This window comes from Callospermophilus lateralis, chromosome X (genome assembly GCF_048772815.1).
Source record: "Callospermophilus lateralis isolate mCalLat2 chromosome X, mCalLat2.hap1, whole genome shotgun sequence".
Taxonomy (NCBI): Eukaryota; Metazoa; Chordata; class Mammalia; order Rodentia; family Sciuridae; genus Callospermophilus; species Callospermophilus lateralis.
The window spans coordinates 112651370-112673375 of record NC_135325.1 but is presented as its reverse complement, the minus strand read 5'-3'; the positions used below and the strand labels follow the sequence as shown (position 1 = coordinate 112673375).

The 22006-nt window shown below is 39.2% G+C and overlaps 1 protein-coding gene across 1 annotated transcript in view; it reads right to left on the bottom strand.

The window, feature by feature from the left end:
- Positions 1 to 10379: 10379 nt before the first annotated feature.
- The window catches only part of LOC143638697 (putative MAGE domain-containing protein MAGEA13P), a 110228-nt gene continuing 98601 nt past the window's right edge, over positions 10380 to 22006 (bottom strand). The window contains exon 3 of the mRNA XM_077106514.1: positions 10380 to 11414. Coding sequence (XP_076962629.1) covers positions 10380 to 11414 — 1035 coding nt within the window. The remainder of the gene's footprint in view (positions 11415 to 22006) is intronic.

Here is a 22006-nt window from a genome sequence, read left to right as displayed (position 1 = left end):
ACCAATGTAATAGAAATTAGAAATAAATAATATCAATGGAACAAAAATGTTTCTTTGAAAAAAATTAGTAAAACTTATTCAAAAAAATTTTAATGGAAAAGGAATGACTTTGGACACAACTTAAAATAAAGGGAACTGCATATACATATAGAAAGACATAACACAGGAGTTGGCTAGAGGGTAAAAATGACAAGACATCTGTTATAATCATATAAATGAATAAATGTCACATAATTGGTTTTTAATAGTTTACATTTTTTTAAATGCAGTATTGAGGATTGAGCCCAGGGCCTTAAACATGCTGGGTAAGAACTCTACCACTGAGGTATATCCCCAGTTTTTTGGTTAAAAGTGTGAAAGAGTCACCAAATTATTTAACTCAATAGGGAATTAGTATAAAGAAAGGTAATAACATGGAAAACTAAGAGATTTATTTTTGCAAGGGGAAAATGCTGGTTAAATATTGAATGGTGTTGGTATTAATGATATTGCCAAAGATATTGGTACTTATTAATTCACTTATACTTTTCTTTTTGGCTAACACAAACCTATATGTCAAAAATGAAAAAAATATAAGTTAATTCCTTTGCAAGTAATGTGTACATATTTTACAATTTAATACCTATAGAGACACATTTGAATCAAATCAGTTGGTAAAGTTTAGAAACTGGTAGTTTCAGAAAGAGGTTCATGATCCAACAAATGAAAAAACAAGTTCAGAATATGTAAGAGGTGTCTATCTACCAATTCACAGTGATAGGTAGACAGTGTTGTTTTATAAAAAGGAAATAAAAGACGAACGAATAATAGAGTGATGAGGGCTATGGTTGTGGCTCAGTGGTAGAACACTTGCCTGGCACATGTGAGGTACTGGATTTGATCCTCAGCACCATATAAAAATAAATAAATGAAAATAAATGTATTGTGTTCATATACAGTAACAAGAAGTAAAAATAAAAATAATACAGGAATGAGAAAAGCTAAAATCATAAAAATAATATGGAATTATATCAGTAACCATTAATGACATTGGTAGGAGAGTGTGTGAATGAAAATGTTAAAATGGTGAAATTTTTGAATGCAAAAAATGAATGTGTTACATAGAGCTAACAACAAAATACATAATATATACAGTAGAGAAACATTAAGATCATGAAGCGTAGCACTTTTTTTTATTTTACTAGTTGTTGATGGACCTTTATTTTATTTATTTATTTATATGTGGTGCTGAGAACCAAACCCAGTGCCTCACACATGCTAGGCAAGTGCTCCACCACTGAGCTACAACCCCAGCCTAACCATAGCACTTTTTACATGATATTTACTTAATAATATGATATTTAACTATATGTTAAGAAACTATGTATTGAGTAAAAGTCTATGAAAGAAAATGCTAATTTCTCTTCTGAAAATGTTGCATCATTCACAGGAAAATCAAGGGATATTTAAGTAAAAGTGCATTTTCAAGCACAACTTGGAAATATTGGCAGTAATGACTAAAGAATACATTTGTATAATAACATAATTTTTGTTAGCATTTACAAAAGACATGTAAAACAATACTCATAATTAATGGAGTGATCATCATAATCCCTTCTCCAAATATTGCCTATATACTGTACTTCATATAAATATTGAATGCAATCATGTCAGAGAGAATATAGTTTAAGTATACATATAATTCCCTTATAAAATATAAATGAATACTTTTTCTAAAGTGAGGACATTAAAATGAAGATGCTTTCTTATCAGTGCAGCATTTTATGTGAAACTGTGGGGGAAGTTGGATGATTAACCATAGTCTACTAATTGGATTGCATTTTTTCTTTCTTATTAAACAAGCAGTAGGCATGCCAAAGGCTGACTACAATCCAACAAGAGGTTGATCAATATTGCAAACAAACAACCTAGAGAACATGTGTTTATTTTTGGTAGTCTAAATCATATTTTTAAATATTTATATTATTTTATATTTATAAAGATAATTCATATGGTTCATAAGTGTTAGAGAATTTTAAAAACATAAATGAAGAAACCACTTACATTACAACAAGTAAAGAAAAAAATTGTTGGTATTTTGCTCTATGTTCTGCCAGTTATATATAAATATGTCCATACAAATATAAATGTGTGCCCGAAAGTCCTTCAATTCTGATTTTAATTTGAATAATATTGAAATTGGGAGACGTGTCTTTCTCAGATAATTTAAATTTTACATTTGGATTATAGGACTTCTGCATCTGACTATAATGTTGCAACAGGGAACAAATTTTCAGTCCTATCTGATATACTTGTAGATATAGAAGAAACCTACAAAACAATGATTTTCAATTTATTGGACATCAGGCAATGATGAAGAGTGATTTTTGAGAAAAGTAAAACAAATAAGGTGAACCCACAATTGCCTCAGCCAGTAGGCTGAGTAGTAGCTACCTGGGGAGATAATAAAAAACTGACATTCTCCTTGAATTAAGGATTTAGAGCTGGAAATCCAGGGAGGCCAATGTAGCTAAAATTTGCAATACAGAATATCTGAGAGGAGAGAGATGTACAGGGAGAAACTCTAGAGCTCACCCAGAGCTGGGAATAATTCCTTTTCCCAACAGCCAGAATGAAAATCCTTATAATTCCTGGGGCAGTAGGTATAATATTCTGAAGTGTTTTGCCTTAGTAATGAGGCAATATTAGCTATGGAGTAAACATTGCTGTAATCTTATCCAACAAAATTTAAAAGCAAGACCTGAGAAAATCATACTGTTTTCAAATAACTTAACTATGTCCCCAAAGAAAGCTCAAGTTTATTTATTTATAGAATTAAAAAATATATCCAGCACTCAACAAAGTAAAATTCACTAAGTCTGACATCTAATCAAAATTACCATGCATGCCAAGCAGCATGAAATTTGGCTTGATACTGAGGAAGAAAATCAGCTGATTGAAACTGACACAGATGATTAGTTAATAGGCAAAGGTATGAAAAACAGTTATTACAATGGTATTTCATATGTTCAAGAAATAAGAGTAACAGTAAACATGTTAAAAATAGACATGAAACATATAATGAAAGTTACTTTGAGAGAAGAAAATTTCAATATCTAAGTAAAAAATTACACTTGTCTAAATTAATGGCAAATTAAACATAGCAAAATAAAAGGTTAGCATATTTGAAGATATAGCAATAGATGCTTTCCAAATTGAAACAGAGAAGAAAAAAGACCAAAACTAAGTAGAGAATTATCAATCTATGGAACAATTTTATGTAGCCCAACTTATATGCATTGAGACCTTGAGAAAGAGGCTCAAAGGCAGTTCAAAAAATATATATATTTAAAGAAATAATGAGTGAAAGTCCACAAATTTGATATAAACTGCAAATCATAGATACAATTAGAGGAAACATGAACCAAAACATAGCAAAGGGACATCATAACATCATAAACAAATTCCTTAAAAACCAGTGATACAAAGAAAATCTTTAAACAAGCTATGAGGAAAATTAAAGGCACTACCTACAAAGGAACAATGATAAGGATGGCAGATGATTTCCCATCAAAAGCAATGAAAGCCAGAGTACTGAAAAGGAAAAAATTCAACCTAATTTTCTATATAAGGAAAAATATTTTTTATAAAAGTGAAACAAAGCCTTTTGTAGAAATACAAAATCTAACATAATTTGTCAACCACAGTTGTGGACTATAAGAAATGTTAAAAAGAAGTCCTTCTGTCAATGGAAAACAATGACAGAAATCTGGATCCTATACAAATGGAGAGCACTAGAAATTGTGACTACATGGGTAAATATAAAATGTTTTCCTTTTTATGTGTGTCTTTAAAAGATAATCAACAAGGAGGGGAGGGAGAAGGGGAGGTTCACCGGATTGGACAGGGAAGAATTGGGGGGAAGGGAGGGGGAATGGGAATAGGAAAGACAGTAGAATGAATTGGACATCATTTTCCTATGTTCATATATGAACGAATACATGACCAGTGTAACCCCACATCATGTAAAACCACAAGAATGGGAAGTTATACTCCATGTATATATGATATGTCAAAATACATTCTACTGTCATGTATAACTAAAAAGAACAAATAAAAAAAATTTAAAAACTCAGAAAAAAACAAACTTCAGTTTTGTACCTCCAGCCTATGAGAAAATAAATTTATGTTGTTTAATTAAAAAAAAAAGATAATCAACGATTTAAAATAAGAAGAATAACAATGTACAAAAGGAGTTTAAACATGTGTAGGTGTAAAATGTATGCTAACAATTCACCACAGGCCAAGAAGAAAGATATTGTTAGTTTTTATATTGATGATTATTCTGAGGTCCAATTGAGTAGGGCCAGCTATTTGCCTATTATACATAAGACCCTGGCATAGTGACCAAGTGAGCTCACATATAAGAGAGTTTTAAATGATGAACACATGGTTATCAGAATGGGTGCTGTGAACCACAAATTACTATTCTCTGTTCCATATAAGGAACTCTTAGAAGAATAATTTCCATTTGTGTTCTTAACAGGAATTAAGCTATACATCTTTCATAGAGTATGGCTAAGATTAGGTAATTTGAAAATCAGTCAAGGGAATTGTGAATCAAGTTGAGGGAAAAGAGCCAACAAATCAAAGTAAAATAATATAGGTTTTCTGCTCTTTCTGAGGGAGCTGGAACATTACCTGATAATAGGTTCAAAAGAAGAAAACATGGTGAAAAGTCAAAGGATGTTATGAAGGAAGGTAGAGACCAGGAATGGAATCAGCAGGAAGAAAGAATTTATGCAAAATCTGAAGGAATATAGTGCATTACAGGGAATTAGATATTCTCAGTAAGTCTTGGACTGAGAATGGAGTCTTAATGAGTGGCTTAGGAGGGTAGTGGGTGCCTATGGGTCTCTAACTTGATGGCAATGTGGGATTGGAGAAATCAGAAATGGAATGGCAAGGTATGCTGGATATACAGAAGTTGGTGGGCCAAAAGTTGATAGTATCTGTAATTATGGAAGCAAAGTAGGGATTCAGTGTACTGGGCAGAATGCGGACCACACAGATGCTTGTGCAGGTGTATGATAAACTTCATCTTTGAGGAGGGGGGTTTTATAATACAGAGCTTTCCTATCTGTGCTAGGGGAAGCCTAGTTGAGTATCCAGACCCATTGACCCCAAGGGAGAGGAAAGGGTACCGAATGGGCAGGACTCTGGTCTAGTAATCCTCACAATAATCAGCTTGCTCCAGTTTCCTCATGTTCATGGGCTGGATTTCTGTGGAAGGCTTCATTTTGGATGAATGGGTCTCTTGTGTAATGTTTTTTTGTAAGGGTCCGGCGAAGCGTTGGAGGAAGAGACCACCAAGAGACTGACTTTATGCAATAAGCAAGAGGGAGTTTATTAGGATCGGGTTCAGTGCGCTACTGTCTTTCCTATTCCCATTCCCCCTCCCTTCCCCCCAATTCTGCCCTGTCCAATCTGGTGAACCTCCCCTTCTCCCTCCCCTCCTTGTTGATTATCTTTTAAAGACACACACATAAAAAGGAAAACATTTTATATTTACCCATGTAGTCACAATTTCTAGTGCTCTCCATTTGTATAGGATCCAGATTTCTGTCATTGTTTTCCATTGACAGAAGGACTTCTTTTTAACATTTCTTATAGTCCACAACTGTGGTTGACAAATTATGTTAACCAGGCTCGCACAAAAAAGGGAGAGCAGCCCAGAGCCCAGAGCAGAGGTTAAGAGAGCTTAAGTACACTTTTTGGAGAGGGCGGGGGCTTTGCATACATCAGAACAAATCATCATGAGGCGTGGGAAACTTGAACAACAACTCTGAGTCATGATTAGTACATTCATTGGAGGGAACAGATTGGATGGGGGTAATTGGTTACTTCTAAGCGGGGTGAACATTTAAACTGATTGGTTTTGGGGCCCGGGGTGCCTACGTGCTGGGCTAATCAGAGTCCCAAGTTATTAGACAACCAGAGGAGCCAGTGAGAATGTTTACTGGGCAGTTCGGGTATTGTCCTAACAGCTACAGAGATTACAGGTTCCGGGGGTAGCAGAGGAATTTAACAATACTTGGTCTTTTACTTTTTAACCCAAGCCCTGCAGTTTAGAAACTTCACAATGTCCGATCTTTTACACTTTAACTTAGGTTCTGCGGCTTAGAATCAGCTTAAAAATTTCACCTTTACATTTTGTTTGTTTGTTTATGGTACCAGGGATTGAACCTGTGATGCTTAATCACTGAGTTACATACCCAGTCCCTTTTTTTATGTTTTATTTTGAGACAGGATATAAGTTACTCAAAGGCCTTGTTAAGTTGCCAAGGCTGGCTTTGAACTTGAGATCCTCCTGCCTTGGCCTTCCGAAGCACTTTCATGTAAAATTTTGACAACTACTATTCACCAGTTAGGATAGATAATGGAATCTTGGCCTCCAGATACTTATGCTCAGTATTGCCTCTAGCCACTTGCTCTGTTTGCCACAAATAACTTTGGTTGTTGAAGAGCTTCCAGCAGCCTAAAACAGCCACATTATTTCAGAGGAATCCTAGGGATAAGGCTAGAGATGTAAAAGGCATAGGCGTGTGTGTGTGTGTGTGTGTGTGTGTGTGTAAACAAGAAAATTTTCTGATTGGTAGATTTTTCTTGGTGAGTAATTTCTCTTTTTAAATGGTTACCTAGATTTATCAAGTTTTGCGTGATTTTGGTTACTGTGTTTTCAGGAGAAGGGATGATTGTGATGTATACAAACTACAATATTTCCTAAGCATGTGTCTCAGACATGCTCAATTACATGCTACTATTATGTTTTAATAAAAAAAACCCTTCATTTCTTAGAGGAATTTCTGAGAAAACCAAGTGTTTTTTTTTTTTTTAAATCCACTTTTTCAAATGCCTTCAATATAGGGTTACATCTAATTTCAAATGGATCCTGTAAATATTAATAGGGAGTTATACACTGCTCTTTGTAATAAGCTATATAATCTTAGTAGGTTGAGATTTTTCTCCTATTTGAGGCATGGTAAAAAGCTCAACTTACAAGCCTCTGATACCTTCCACATGAACAAACTTCTGAACACCTGTATAGATGCCATTAGGTAAACTGCAAACAAATATTTTCCTATGGAGACAAACACCAGCAGTGGAAGGACTATTAAACATTTTTGTTTTTCCATCAGCATGAAGAGGTAAACTAGGAACTGTTGAGAGCCACAGCCGAGTCAGAATGATGCCTGGCATATTACCAGAGGGAATGGTTGAAGGTGACACCAGCGAACCATTGAGATGATGATTTTAGTAAGGCTGTATATAATTGCTGTGATGCTGGATTGATTGAGTCGTATATGGACCCTGCTCCTGGAATAGGGTGGCTCCAGGAATCTGCCTCGGGGCACCAGCTACTTTGGAGTTCCTGGGCAGTTCTCCCCGTGTTTGGGGAGATTGGGCGCATGGAGCCCGTGGAGCCCGGTTGAAGGAGTGTGTTCCCTAGGAGTGTGTGTGCAGTGCCGGTGAGAGTTGGGGAATAAAGAGTTGCTGTTTGAACCTACAAGGCTTTGTGGCGGCTCAGTTATTTGTGCCCAGCCAGACTGCGGCAAGGAACTACTGCCCACCTCCTAAGGGAATTCCAGGGTTTTAGGAATTTAACCTTTTGTGTATATTCTATGGTCTTTCTTCATCTACCACTTATGTGAGAGGCTTTAGTTTTCAAGCATCTAAGTCCATTCAACTGTATGTGTGTCCAGTGGCCTGTTTCAAATAATACAACTTCTTTAAAAATCCTACTGCAAATATCAGGGTGATTTCAAAACCTCTCCTCTAACTTTAGGGTTATATTACAAGGATCAGTACTTTATTTGCAAATTAGGTTCTACTCACAGCTCATTTTGATAGACCCAACCTGATCTTTTCTTAAAATTGGGCATCTTGCCACAAAGCCATGAAAAGATAATTTCGGCTTTACTATAAATTACTGCAAATTCTGAACCTGCTTGGAATGCCTGCCCGTGCCTTGAACTCGGGTGCCTGGCTCTCTGACCAGATAGCAGCCCTCTCTGAAACTTTAGTGACACCTCATAAATATTGGCCTTCCCTGGCCAGACAACGACCCTCTCTAAGGCTCTAATGGTCCTCATAAATTCTGATGTTGGGGCCAGCAAAAAAAAAAAAAAAAATGTAAACTACCATTAGTGTGATGCTAGTCAGAGTTCTGTTATCTGTAACCTCCCTTTGTGTAACTTTCTGGGCTATAAAGCTGGGCTGAAGGAAAGCTGGGGTGCTGTCTTGTTCCCGCCATTTTGGGAGGGAGAGGCAGCCCGGCCGGTCGAAATAATAAGCTTGCTTTAATTTGATTTTAATTGGAGTCAGTGGTCTTTTCTTGCGTCCTGGTCTAACAATTTGAAAAATAATTTGTGTGTTGAAGAGGCTCAATGGGGATAACCAGGCATCAAAACATTCTTCAAAGTGCGCTGTTAAATTGAATATGCTGTTGCTATCAAAGAGGTTTAAGAATGAGGGATGGCACATCAGGGAGAAAGGTGGCGATTCTGAGCTGTTCCATTGAGAGCAGAGTACAGCCTTCACAGGAAGCTGCAGTGATAGGTCATCAGGCTAGATTCCAGAGTTGGACAGGAGGGCATGTGGAGTCACTAGGGAAAGGGTACTGAAAATTGGGAAATCCCTGGGGTGGGGCAAAGATACCATCACCTGGGCAAAGTTAGCTCTCTAGAATCCTGGAACTCAGGCTGGAGGACCTCAGGTTTAACAAACCATAAGACAGTGCCAGATTTGTTTCTCCTATCACTTTCTTCTTTAGGTTTGCTTTTAGTATCTTGGCCTCAAGGCTCTTTTTTGTTGCCTGAAAGACTGAGGGAAAAAAATGAACTAAGAAACAGGTCTGCCTTAAACTGATAGGAGTGGGGACAATATGGGGCTAGATGGATTTAGACTAGGAGTCAAGTCCCAGCCCTGTCCTTTACTAGCCATGTGATTTTGGAAAATTTGCCAACTGCTAAGTCCAAGTTTCCTCATCTATAAAATGATTTTATTAAGTCCTATTGTGTAGGACTTCTGTTAAACATGTAAAGCACTTTACATACTGCCTGGTGTATGTTGGAGTTTTTTTTTTTTTTTAAGGCAGTATTTTCCAAGTTTGACCCTAGATTCTACCTAACTACTATTTTCTTTGGGAGTGAGATTAAGGACATCTCAAGAGACATAACTCTAGAATATGACTCAACAAATGGGTCAGAAATGCTACTTTATACATATAACTCAGCAATTTTTCCTCTATGACAGTACAGAATTTGGATGTGGCTGAATTTTCCCCAACTGTGTGTAGTTCAAATCCCCTAGAAATTTAAACTAGCTCTTCATCCAAACCATTTTCATTCATTTCACTCTAACCAAAAATCTAACTCCTAAGTTATAATCAAGATAACTTAATTATAAATATCTTTTCAATGAAGTGGACTCCAGTTGTCCCAGGCCAGGGAAAATAATGCAAGGGAATATTTCCCAGGAAACTCTTACAGGTTTTTTTGTTTGTGACACTTAGTTTGTGCACTGTTCATTTATACCTGGACACTTTTCACACCTGGTCCAGGTGTAGATTTCTTTTAGTTTTATCTGTAATCCAAAAGGAACTGCTCAGATCAGTTTTCCATTACAGGCTTTTCTCTCACCAGTAATATACAGTCTGAGTCTGACCCCTGTCACCACTTAGCTTAACCTAAGCTCCCATGGAAGGAATGACAGCTTCCCAAATCCCCAAGTCCCCTGGATCAGGCATTTACGCTTGACTGCTGGCATCTGGAATCCCACCTCCTCACTTCATCTTTTACTTGATCTTTATGTTTTAGAGAACATCTTACCATTTTCCTTGCTGATCTTAGAATCTCCATTGCTAATACAATTCATTCCAATGAGCAGATACTCAATGCTCACAGAATAAGCAAGCCAATAAGCCAGAACTATATTTATCAATATTTAATTTCTTGCATATTCTTAAACCAACCAAAAATGTATATATCTTTAATTGTGCACAACGATCACACAAAATGGATACAGAAATCTTATCATCTTTTACATTTTCCTACATTTAATGTTTTTCACATTTCTAAGAAAATTTTTGTTCCAACACCATGGCATATTGTTGCAGATCACAAAACAAAGTTTCTCAATTTGTTTTTCAAAATATCAAAACTCATTAAACCTAATAAGCAATAAATGTGTGACCAATGTAATTAGTAGACCTAAATTCTGAAGCTAATAAAACTACTAAACAAAATGTGAAAATACCAAAAAGAAAATGTTTCTCTCAATCTCTTTACTACTTGAAACTTTTGATTTCTCTTTGAGCAGTTAGGTATCTTTATGGGACTTTACTCGGGACAGGAAAAGCGTCTGGACTTTGAATTTTCACTGTCTACAGTAGTAGCATCACCCGCAGATCTTGATCTTTCCCTTTCTTCTCTAAAAGCTTCCCGATACAAGGATGAGAAAGAAGTGGGGTGATTCCCACTGACTTTCGAAAAGAACTCTAAGACTTTTATCTTACTAGTCTCAGCATATGATTTTGGACCCCAAACTAACTCATACAATGGCGGATTACTATTTGGCACCTGCTGGTACTCCAGGTATTGCTCCTGCACTAATTCTCTAGTTATGAGCTTCCTGCAGTCCCCAGACATGAATTCCCTCTTCCCATGCACATCAAGCATATTCATCATCTCCCATATCTTCTCTTCCGATGCACAGTTGCCCTCCATGAAGATTATACCCAGGATAAATACCAGAAGCCCAGTCTTGGGCATACCCTGGTCATCACTCATCTTCCTGTAATAGGTGAGATCTACCATTTCAATAAGCATGTAGGAGTGGCTAGTGGGATCCACTTCCTTCACTTCAATACCAAAAACAACCTCCATACATTCACAGGTATTCTTGAAGATTGCAGAGAAGTAGTCCTTTTGCTCTTTAAGGACACACTGCAGCATTTCTTCCTTTGTGACAGGCTCCTTTGCTTTATACTTGGCGATAAGGAAATTCACCAATTCATCCACTCTTTTCTCTAGTATATTAATAAGAGAGACTTCAGGATCCCTGCAGGCAGATGAGGCACCTATATCACCTTCTTGACCACTAGAACCTTCACTGGACTGGCCTGTTAGACTGGATTCAATAAAAGCAGTTTCCAAAAGACTTTGAGAAAGACTCTGGGTAAGATTTAATAGACTCTGGGAGAGGACAGGTGTTCCAGCTTCAGGCCATTCTTCCATGATGCTCAGGCTTGAAGCAGGGGATGAGGTAGCTATAGCACGTACTTCCTCAATTACAGGAACATCAGGATCAAGTGGATCCACTTCCTCTCCTTGAGCGCGGAGGGGAGTCTTCTGCTTAGACGGAATCATAATTAACTGCAAAGACAAACCAGAAGGGTTGTTAACACAAATTGGCCTGAGAGAGAGAGGAAGAGTGTGAAAAACTTAACCTTGTCAACATTAACAAAAGCCATCTTCACAGGTCTTCCCTCTGAAAGTGCTCTAGGGCCTCACAAGTCCTCTGTCCTTCTCATCAGCCTATCTCCTAGGAACCTGTAGGAGGATTTGAGAATGCTCTTCATGGTATACTTGGCCAGCACAGTCTGAGGCTGGCAGCAGAGCAGGTAGATTCAGGAACTATGGGGTCTCTTCGTTTTAGAGGTAAGGTCCCAGATACGCATTCAGGGTGTGCATCTCACCATGCCTCCTAACATGGCCGGACCCTCTTCCACTCTATGATCTGGGGATTATGTGACTCATTTCAAGGCCTCCACCCCAAGTTTCTGGAGCCTCTGTAAGAGAAACAGGTTTCAGACTGCAGGTAGGCAGAAATAATTGTATTCTGTGAGGTCTCTATAGTTATGAAGTGGATGGGCCCTCCCAACAACAGACTAAAAGGAATGGAGAGCTAAGCTCCATCTGCTCTTGTGCACAGGGGCTCTCTATCCTCATACTGATTTATTGAAAGGCCCAAGATTCCTCCCTCAGCTGAACTGAGTCTAGCTCATTAAAACTTTCAGGTAGGAGTAAGGGCACAACACATCTGGAAACCCAGTGTACAGGGCCTTTCAGGTCAGGGCCCCCAAATGTCCAAAGCATAGGGGGGGGTCCTCTCAATCCAAATTCAGGTTCTTCACCTTGACTCCTACCTTCGGTCATCTCAATAGGCTGACCACATGTGGCTACCTGTTGATGTGAGGTTGCCCCTTTAGGCAAAGACCTTCACCTCCTTCAGACCAATGAAAAAAAATGTGAGAAGATATCAGTCACATCTGCCCAGGATCTCCTAGGGTGGACAGCAGGGGCTCAACCCAGCATGTCCTTTAGTGGTGGCATATGGTAGTACTCCCTCAGGGTCTGCTCCTCTATGCCCAGCAGAACCTGGGACTCCTTCTGGTGACTTGGTCTTCTCAAACAACAAAACAATAATAACCAAACCTCACCACCCTTACACAACCAGGTCATCTGGAAATGAGGGGTGATTCAGATAGATCTGCGTGGGCTCTGCCAGAGTTAACAGGGGTGAAGCAGGTTTCTTTGAGGACCCCCTTGGAGTAAGAGTTACTCTAAATCCTCCTGAAGGTATTCTTGTTTATTCCCGACTGGACCTACAGTCCTTCCTTCTGCTATCCTGAGGATATATCCCTCAGGCCAAGGCCTCCATCTTCCAAATGCCAACAAGGAACATAGATGGAGGGAGGGGGTAGTAGGATGGTACCTGTGCTAAACAGCCCTACCAGGGTTTTCCAGAAATGATATCAGGATAATAGAACTAGATCTGTATCTATTGTTGGAGGTCCTCTCAGGCCTTTTTCAGAGACCATATTTTGATTCCTGGTACAGCTGGGGCTCCTCTCTTACTTCACCAAGAATATCAGAAAGGAAGTGAGGTTGAGTGTGAGAGACAGGTCTACCAGGGCTCACAAAGAGCAGAGTAGTTGTCTGTGTGGATCCCTCTGAGTGATGGGTTAACGGTATATTTATTCTCAACAAGGCATATAACTTTTTTTAAACTGGTAATAGAACCCAGTGAAGCATAATGACTGAACAATCTCCAGGTCTTTTTATTCTTAATTTTGAGAAAGGGCCTCAATAAGTTGCTGAGGCTAACTTTGAACTTGCATTTCTCCTGCCTCACCCTCCTGAGCCACGGGGATTACAGATGTTCACAACCATGTCCAGCCAACCTTTTCCTTTTTCTAAGGTGAGAAAACCACCATTAAACCAAGGCCAGAGTCAATTTTTCCTTTGGCACCAGGGACGGAACCCAGGGGTGCTTAACCAATGAGCCACATCCCCAATCAGAGCTGAAATCAATGAAACCGAAACAAAACAATTGACAAAACTAAAAGTTTATTCTTTGAAAAAATAAATACAATTGACAGACCTAAGCCATGCTAATAAAGAGAAGGAGAGAGAGAACTCAAATTACCAGCATACATGATGAAAAAGGCAACACAACAACAGACACTACAGAAATACAGAAGATAATTAGAAATTTTGAAGCCATATACTCCAAGAAAGTAGAAGACAGTAAAGGCATCGATAAATTCCTTAAGTCATATGATGTACCCAGATTGAACCAGGAAGATATACACAATTTAAACAGACCAATATCAAGTGAGGAAATAGAAGACGCCATCAGAAGCCTACCAACCAAGAAAAGCCCAGGAATGGATGGATAAACAGCCAAGTTCTACAAGAACTTTAAAGAATAAATACTATTTAATTTATTTCAGGAAATAGAAAAAGAGGGAGTACTTCCAAATCATTCTATGAGGCCAATATCACCCTGATTCCAAAACCAGTCAAAGACACTTCAAAGAAAAACTTCAGATCAATATCTCTAATGAACATAGATGGAAAAATCCTCAATAAAATTCGGGCAAATCAAATACAAAAACATACCAAAAAGATTGTACACCATGATCGAGTGGGGTTCATCCCAGGGATGCAAGGTTGGTTCAACATACAGAAATCAATAAATGTAATTCATCACATCAATAGACTTAAAGATTTAAGAATCATACGATCATCTCAATAGACATAGAAAAAGCATTTGACAAAATACAGCACCTCTTTATGTTCAAAACACTAGAAAAACTAGGAATAACAGGAGCATCTTAACATTGTAAAGGCTATCTACACTAAGCCTCAAGCCAACATCATTCTATATGGAGAAAAACTGAAGGCATTCCCTCTAAAATCTGGAACAAGATAGGGATGCCCTCTCTCACCACTTCTATTCAACACAGTACTTGAAACACTGGCCAGAGCAATTTGATGAAAGAAACTGAAGGAATCACTATATGAAAAGAAAAACCACTATTTGCTAACAGTATGATTCTATTCCTAGAAGACATCAAGAACTCCACCAGAAAACTTCTAGAACTAGTAAATGAATTCAGCAAAGTAGCAGGACATAAAATCAACACCCATAAATCAAAGGCATTTTTGTATATCAGTAATAAATCCTCTAAGGAAATGAGGAAAACTACCCCATTCACAATAGCCTCAAAAAAAAAAAAAATAAGATACTTGGGAAAAGAGGTGAAGGATCTATACATGAAAACTACAGAAGCCTAAAGAGAAATCAAAGAAGACCTTAGAAAATGGAAAGATCTACCTTGCTCATGGATAGGCAGAGTTAATATTATCAAAATTACCATACTACCAAAAGCACTATACAGGCGTAATGCAATTCCAGTCAAAATCCCAACGGCATTCATTCCTTGCAGAAATGGAAAAGGCAGTCATGAATTTCATCTGGAAAAAATAAGAGACCCAGAATAGCTAAAGCAATTCTAAGCAGGAATAGTGAAGCAGGTGACATCTCTATACCATCCCTTAAACTATACTACAGAGCAATAGTAACAAAAACAGCATGGTATTGGCACCAAAACTGGCCAGTAGACCAATGATACAGAATAGAGGACACAGAGACTAACCCACAAAATTACAATTATATTAGACAAAGGTGCCAAAAACATGCACTGGAGAAAAGATAGCATCTGCAACAAATGATGCTAGGAAAACCAGAAATCCATATGCAACAAAACAAAATTGAATCCCGTATCTCTCACCATGCACAAAAGTTAAGTCAAAATGGATCAAGGATCTAGGAATTAAACCAGAGACCCTGTGTCTAATAGAAAAAGTAGGCCCTAATCTATCAATTGAGATTAGGCCCCAACTTCCTTAATAAGACTCCTATAGCACAAGAATTAAAACCAAGAATCAACAAATGGGATGGATTCAAACTAAAAAGGTTTTTCTCAGCAAAAGAAATAATCTGAGCTGAACAGGGGACCTACATCCTGAGAACAAATTTTTACCCCTCACACATTGGATACAGCACTAATCTCTAGGGTATATAAAGAGATCAACAAGCATCAAAAACTCAAATATTCCAATTAATAAATGTGCCAAGGACCTGAACAGAGACTTCTCAGAAGAGGATATACAATCAATTAACAAATATATAAAAAAATGATCATCTCTAACAATCAGAGAAATGCAAATCAAAACTACTCTAAGATTATATCTCACTCCAGTCAGAAGGGCAGCTATTATGAAGAAAAGCAACAACAAATGTTGGCGAGGATGTGGGGAAAAAGGTATATTCATACGTTACTGGTGGGACTGCAAATTAGTGCAGCCAATTTGGAAATCAGTACGGAGATTCCTTGGAAATCTGGGAATGGAACTACCACTTGACCCAACTATTCCTCTTCTCAGACTATACCCAAAGGACTTAAAAACAGCAAACAACAGAGACACAGCCACAAAAATGTTTATAGCAGCATAATTCACAATAGCTAAACTGTGGAGCCAACCTAGATGTTCCTCAGTGGATGGATTAAAAAAATGTAGCATTTATATACAATGGAATATTAAACAGCACTAAAAAAACAATAAAATCATGGTGTTTGCAGGTAAATGGATGGCATTGGAGAAGATAATGCTAAGTGAAGTTAGCCAATCCCCCCAAAACAAACACCGAATGTTTTCTCTGACATAAGGGGGCGGTGATTCATAGTGGGATAGGGAGGGAGACAATGGGAAGATTAGATTAATTCTAGCCAAGAAAAAAGAGGTGGGAGGGAAAGGGAGGGGGAAGGGAATTAACAAAGATGGTGGAATCTGATGGTCATCCTTATACAAAATACACATATGAAGATTTGAATTTGGGGCCAACACACCTTATATACAGAGATGAAAAATTGTGTTATATACGTGTATTAAGAACTGTAATGCAAAAAAGCACATGTATAATGGCATAAGTTGGTGTGAATATACTGTAGGAACAGATATGAAAAATTGTTCTCTGTATGTGTAATAAGGATTATAATGCAAAAAAAATGTTAAGTTACATTAAAAAAAAAGTAAAAGAAAAAGGGTGCATTTCTATGATATTCTCCCATTCTGCCATGACAAGTGTTTTCAATTGTACTCTATCAAATAGTACTTATCTTCACACCTGGGAGAGCCTGCACCTCCTCTGATGAGCAGAGGTTCAGCCTTCACACCAAGGCACTCACCACCCTGAAACGCTTCACCTGGATAGGATGTAAGGGAAGGAAGAGGCTCAGCTGTGTAGCATTTCCTGTGGTCCCTAGTGCTAACACCAGGGATCAGGGTCAACTTTTCCCTTTGTGCCAGGAACTGAATCCAGGGGTGCTTACCAATGAGCTACATCCCCAACCCTCTTTTGTCTTTCATCTAGACACAAGGTCTCACTGAGTTGCTTATGGCCTTGCCAAGTTGCAAGGCTGGCTTTGAACTTCAGATCCTCTTGCATCAGCCTCCTGAGCTGCTGGGATTACAGGTGTGCACCACCATGCTCAGCCATTCTTTCCTTTTCCTAAATTGAGAATGCCTCACTAAAACCAAGCCCACAACTCTGAGATGCCAGACAACAAAGTAAAGGGAATGGGGGGCAGGCGGAGAACCTCTGCCGGAAAACGAAGTAAAGGGAGTAGAGGGGGTAACCTCTGCCAGACAACTATGTAAAGGGAGTAAAGAGGGAACCTTGGGCTCTTAGAAACTACACCTCGGGCTTTTAGAAAAAGGGTGCATTTCTATGGCCGTCTCCCAATCTACAATGACAAGTGATTTCAACTGTACTCTACCAAAGGGTACCCATCTTCACAACTGGGAGAGCCTGCACGTCTCCTGATGAGCGGAGGCTCAGCCCTTCACACCAAGGCACTCAGCACCCTGAAACGCTCTACCTGTATAGGATACAAGGAAAAGAGGAAGTTCAGCTGGGTAGCATTTCTTGGGGTCCCCAGTGCCGACACCAGGGATCAGGGTCAATTTTTCCTTTGGTACCAGGGACTGAACCCAGGGGTGCTTAACCAATGAGCCACATCCCCAACCCTCTTCTGTCTTTTATCTAGCACAACTTGTTGCTAAGTTTCTTAGGGCCTTGCTAAATTGCAAGCCTGGCTTTGAACTCCCGATCCTCTTACCTTAGCTTCCTGAGCTTCTGGGTTTATAGGTGTGCACCACCGTGTCCAGCCAACCTTTTCATTTGTCTAAGTTGAGAATTCCTCCCTTAAACCAAGTCCCTCAACTTCCATAGATGCCAGACAAGGAAGTAAAGGGAGTAGAAGGTGAATCCTTTGCTTTAGAACCGCACCTTGGGCTCTTAGAAAATGGGTGATTTTCTGTGGATCTCTCCCAATATGCGGTGGCAAGTACACTCAGCTTTACTGTATCAAAGGGTACGCCTCTTACACTTGGAAGAACCTGTGCCTCCCTTGAGAAGCAGAGGCTCATTTGAGACCAAGGCACTCACCACCCTGAAATGCTCTTCCTATATAGGATGCAAAGTGAGGAGGAGGCTCAAGTGGGCAGCATTTCCTAGAGTCGGCAATGTTAATAACAGGGATCAGGGTGAATTTCTCTTATTTGTTTTTATTTTGGTATTGGTGCTTAACATTTGTTGCGCTTAACCAGTGAGGCACACTCCAAGCCCCATTTTGAGTTTTTATTTAGAGACAGGGTCTCACTGAATTGCCTAGGCTTCGCCAAGTTGCTGGAGCTGTCTTTGACCTGAGGATTCCCCTTTCTCAGCCTCCTGAGCCACTAGGATTTCTACCTGGCCAGGGGTAATTTCAATGTTGTTCTGGGTTCTATGGTGGGTACTCTCCTTGTCTCCAAGGTCATATTTAAAGACTGGGACATATATTTCCATATAGTTCCATTTCCTGAAATCAGCCAAGACCCTATCATGGTAATACCAACATGAAGTGCTGAGAATTGGGGGAGGTGTCTCTGCGTGACTGTCCCATCGGAGCTCCCACAGCCGAGTGCAGGGGTGCAGTTCTATGAGCTACACTGTTTGGTAAAGGTTCCCTCTGCCCACCATAATCATCATCTTGATGCCTGACACTGACTGAGAAGCCTCCTTCTGCTCACCCGAGTCTGAAAAACCGCTCAGAAAAACTATTCCCTAACTTCAAGATGGACGGCCAATACACCGCATCCGGGAACCCTGCCTTGAGTCATCAAGGGCTGACAAAAAGGGAATGGCTAGGATGAAAATGGGGGTCCTATTTGTGGTGAGATGGACAGTAATCTTCTTCCTGGGTTCTCACCTTTAAGTGGGACGACAGCTGCCTTGAAATCCAACGAGGTCTTGGTGTCTGGCACCGTCTAGAGCGTCTTCAATCTTCCGACCTCAGTCCAAGCACCTCTGTGGAGGCCTCCCCACATTCAGATTTTCAAAGCCAAAAGCGGAAGTTACTATAGGCCACACCCACATCCGGGCACTCCACGTGGGGTTTATTAGGGCTGATAGCAGGATCGCGTTGTGGAGATTCTCTTTCGTTTGAGATAGGAAAACCCATAAATCACAGCTGTGTCAGCACTCTGATTTGTGACACCCTCTCAGTGTGTCGATGTGAGACCACACCCCTCAGATCAATGCCCTTACTGCCCTGAGACAACCAATATGGGTGTGAGGTATGGCCTCACCAGACAGACTCTTAGGAGGCTTACAAGAGCCGGGGAGGTTTCTGTGTGATCTCTTGTGTTCTGAGTTGAAGGTTACTTTCAGTCCTCCTCAAAGTTTTCACACTTTCTCCTAATGGGACCTGCCCTGCCTGCCTTCATCAGGTGTTCTAGTTCTCTGAGACAACCCTTCACACAACTGTGGAAGGTGTTCTGGTGGTGCTTGTTCTCAACTTCCCAAGACTAACAACTAATGTTGTTAATATTTATTTATTAATATTTATTAACTATTTTGCAGCTATGTTTATTAGGGTTATTGGTCTATAATTTTTCCCCTTGGTTTGTCTTTATCTGGTATTGCTGTCAAGGTGATTCTGGGGAGTTCCACAGAGGTCTTGCATACTGGTTTGACTTGCTGTTTCTGAGCTTATTTTCTATTCAAATTTCCACCAAAGAATCTCATCTGGTTGAAGGGGAGCTTCCAGCTCCAACCTCTTTGAGCCACCAGATACTGCTGACATCTGTTGATTTCATTAAGTCTCTGTACTATAGAAACTGATGATACTGGTTTTCACTTGGTCGCTAACACTCTGGATTGCCTACCGGTGTTTCCCCAATCTTCCTATCTCAGTTTCCTACAGGAGGACTGCTCTTCTAATTCACTCTCAGGAGCTGCAATGATATTGTGCCATTTCTTTTTCAGTCCTGTTTCTTTCTTTTCAAACCTATGTTTTTTTCCTTTTTCTTGACTCAGAGTGCTTGCTAGCTAGCTAGGAATTCTAGTACAGTACCAAATAGGTAGGATGCTACCCCATTTCTTGACAGTTAAGCTCATATAGATCCACAAACAAACACATTAAAGGTTTTGATAAGCCCTGAAGCTAATAAATCTACCAATTATAAAGCATCAATATGTTACAGGTACTAATCTAAGAGTTTTTTTTAAACTAGCATTTTTGAGCAATTACTATTACCAGGTATTTAATACAGATGAATACATTTAATCTTCACAATGACTTTTTAATAAAGTAGGTATTACTATTGACCATATTTTATAAATAACATAAGGCAAATCTAGTAGGACATTGAGTTGACATTTTAATGTGACTTCAAAGTCTGCATTCCTTTTTTTTTCCTGGAGGGCTTTGTTATTTCATTAAATTCACCTAAAATTCAATGAAGCAGGGGTTAATATTATCTTTATAGTAGAGAAAAATCATGCAGAGAGTATATGTTACTTTTTCTATATCACTTGACTCATATGGTATATTTCAAGTGTCTATACTTCTACTATGTCATATTGAATTAAAATTTTATTCTAATATCTTTACTTTAAAAAAACAGATAATAGCAGTATAGATTACCATGGGTTACATTGATTTTTAGGTTTTGAGGGAAATGTAATCCATTTGAAATCATAACTTACATGAAAACCTAAAAGAGGCCTCTATTGGGATTGTCAGTTTAAGGCCAGCGGAAGCGATTTAGTGAGACCCTCTTTCAAAATAAAAAAAAAAGGACTGGGGATGCAGCTCAGTGGTAGGTTGCCCCTATCTATCTACACCTCTCCCTCTCTCTATCCTCTGCCCACCTCACACACACAAAGGCCTCCACTAACTTGTTAATATCTCCATCTTCATTTGTCTACAGAATCACCTGCAGACAACATGAGGTGGTTTTCCAATTAGGCAAGCAATTTAAACACCAAATGAGTCAATTTGAGACTGATTTACAAATCTTCCTAAGGTCCTACACAGGTAACTCCTGTTTTTCACTGATAATGATTATGAGTTACTGTCTTCATGGTTTTCAGAGACGGGCTAAATTACTAATTGTTTTTGCACTAATTATTTACAAAATAGCAATACTTTGCTGTCTTGTTTATGGTTGTCTTGAAACAATCTCTGCCCTATGTGTGCCTTGTCCAGTCACTCCCAATTTGCCACTGCGGACTTCTGGAGGGCTCTTATGCTGAATACCCTTAACTGTCCACATCCCACCTGATAGAGAACAAAGATTTTTGGTTACTTGCCCCAACTTCGCACTCTTTCATCAGGAAGCAGGTTGGAGATATCCTCACCCATTTTCCCATAGAAATGGAATGTAGAAATTGTCAGTGGGAAAATGTAACAGTGGTCCACTTTTTACTTTAAGTATAGCCCTTACTGCTCTGCCACTGCAACTTTTTTTTTTTAACACAAAATAGGCATGTTCCTTCTCTACCTCTCTCCTTCCCTAATCTCAGGTGAAATAGGATTAACTTTGTTCCCATCCTAGGCAGTTATCTGTCCTTGAGCATACATTCATCACAGGAACAAAGTAATTCAGACTTTGGAGATAGCACCAGAAGATCTCAAAAATGGCTATCTCCCAAATTAACAAGTGAATTACAACTCACAACACATGGAAATAGCCTTTGAATCACCTTTTTTTTTTAAGAGAGAATGAGAGAGGAGCGTGAGAGAGAGAGAGAGAGAATTTTTAATATTTATTTTTTTTTAGTTATCGGCAGACACAACATCTTTGTTTGTATGTGGTGCTGAGGATCGAACCCGGGCCGCACGCATGCCAGGCGAGCGCGCTACCGCTTGAGCCACATCCCCAGCCCTGAATCACCTTTTTTAAAAGCCCCCTACTGGGGCTGGGGTTGTGGCTCAGTAGTGGGGTGCTCACCTAGCATGTGTGAGGCATTGGGTTCTATCTTCAGCACCACATAAAAAAATAAAGAAAATAAAGGCATTGTGTTCATCTACTACTAAAAATAAAAGCCCCCTGCTGCCGGGAACAGTGGCACATGCTTGTAATCCTAGCGGCTCAAGAGGTTGAGGCAGGAGGATCATGAGACAAACCCAGCCTTAGCAACTTGGCAAGGCCCTATGCAACTTAGCCAGACCCTGTCTCTAGATAAAGAAGAGGACTGGGGATATGGCTCAGTGTTAAGCATACCTGGGTTCAATCCCCAGTACCCCCCCCAAAAAAAAGCCCCCCTTCCAGTGATGGGCAGAATC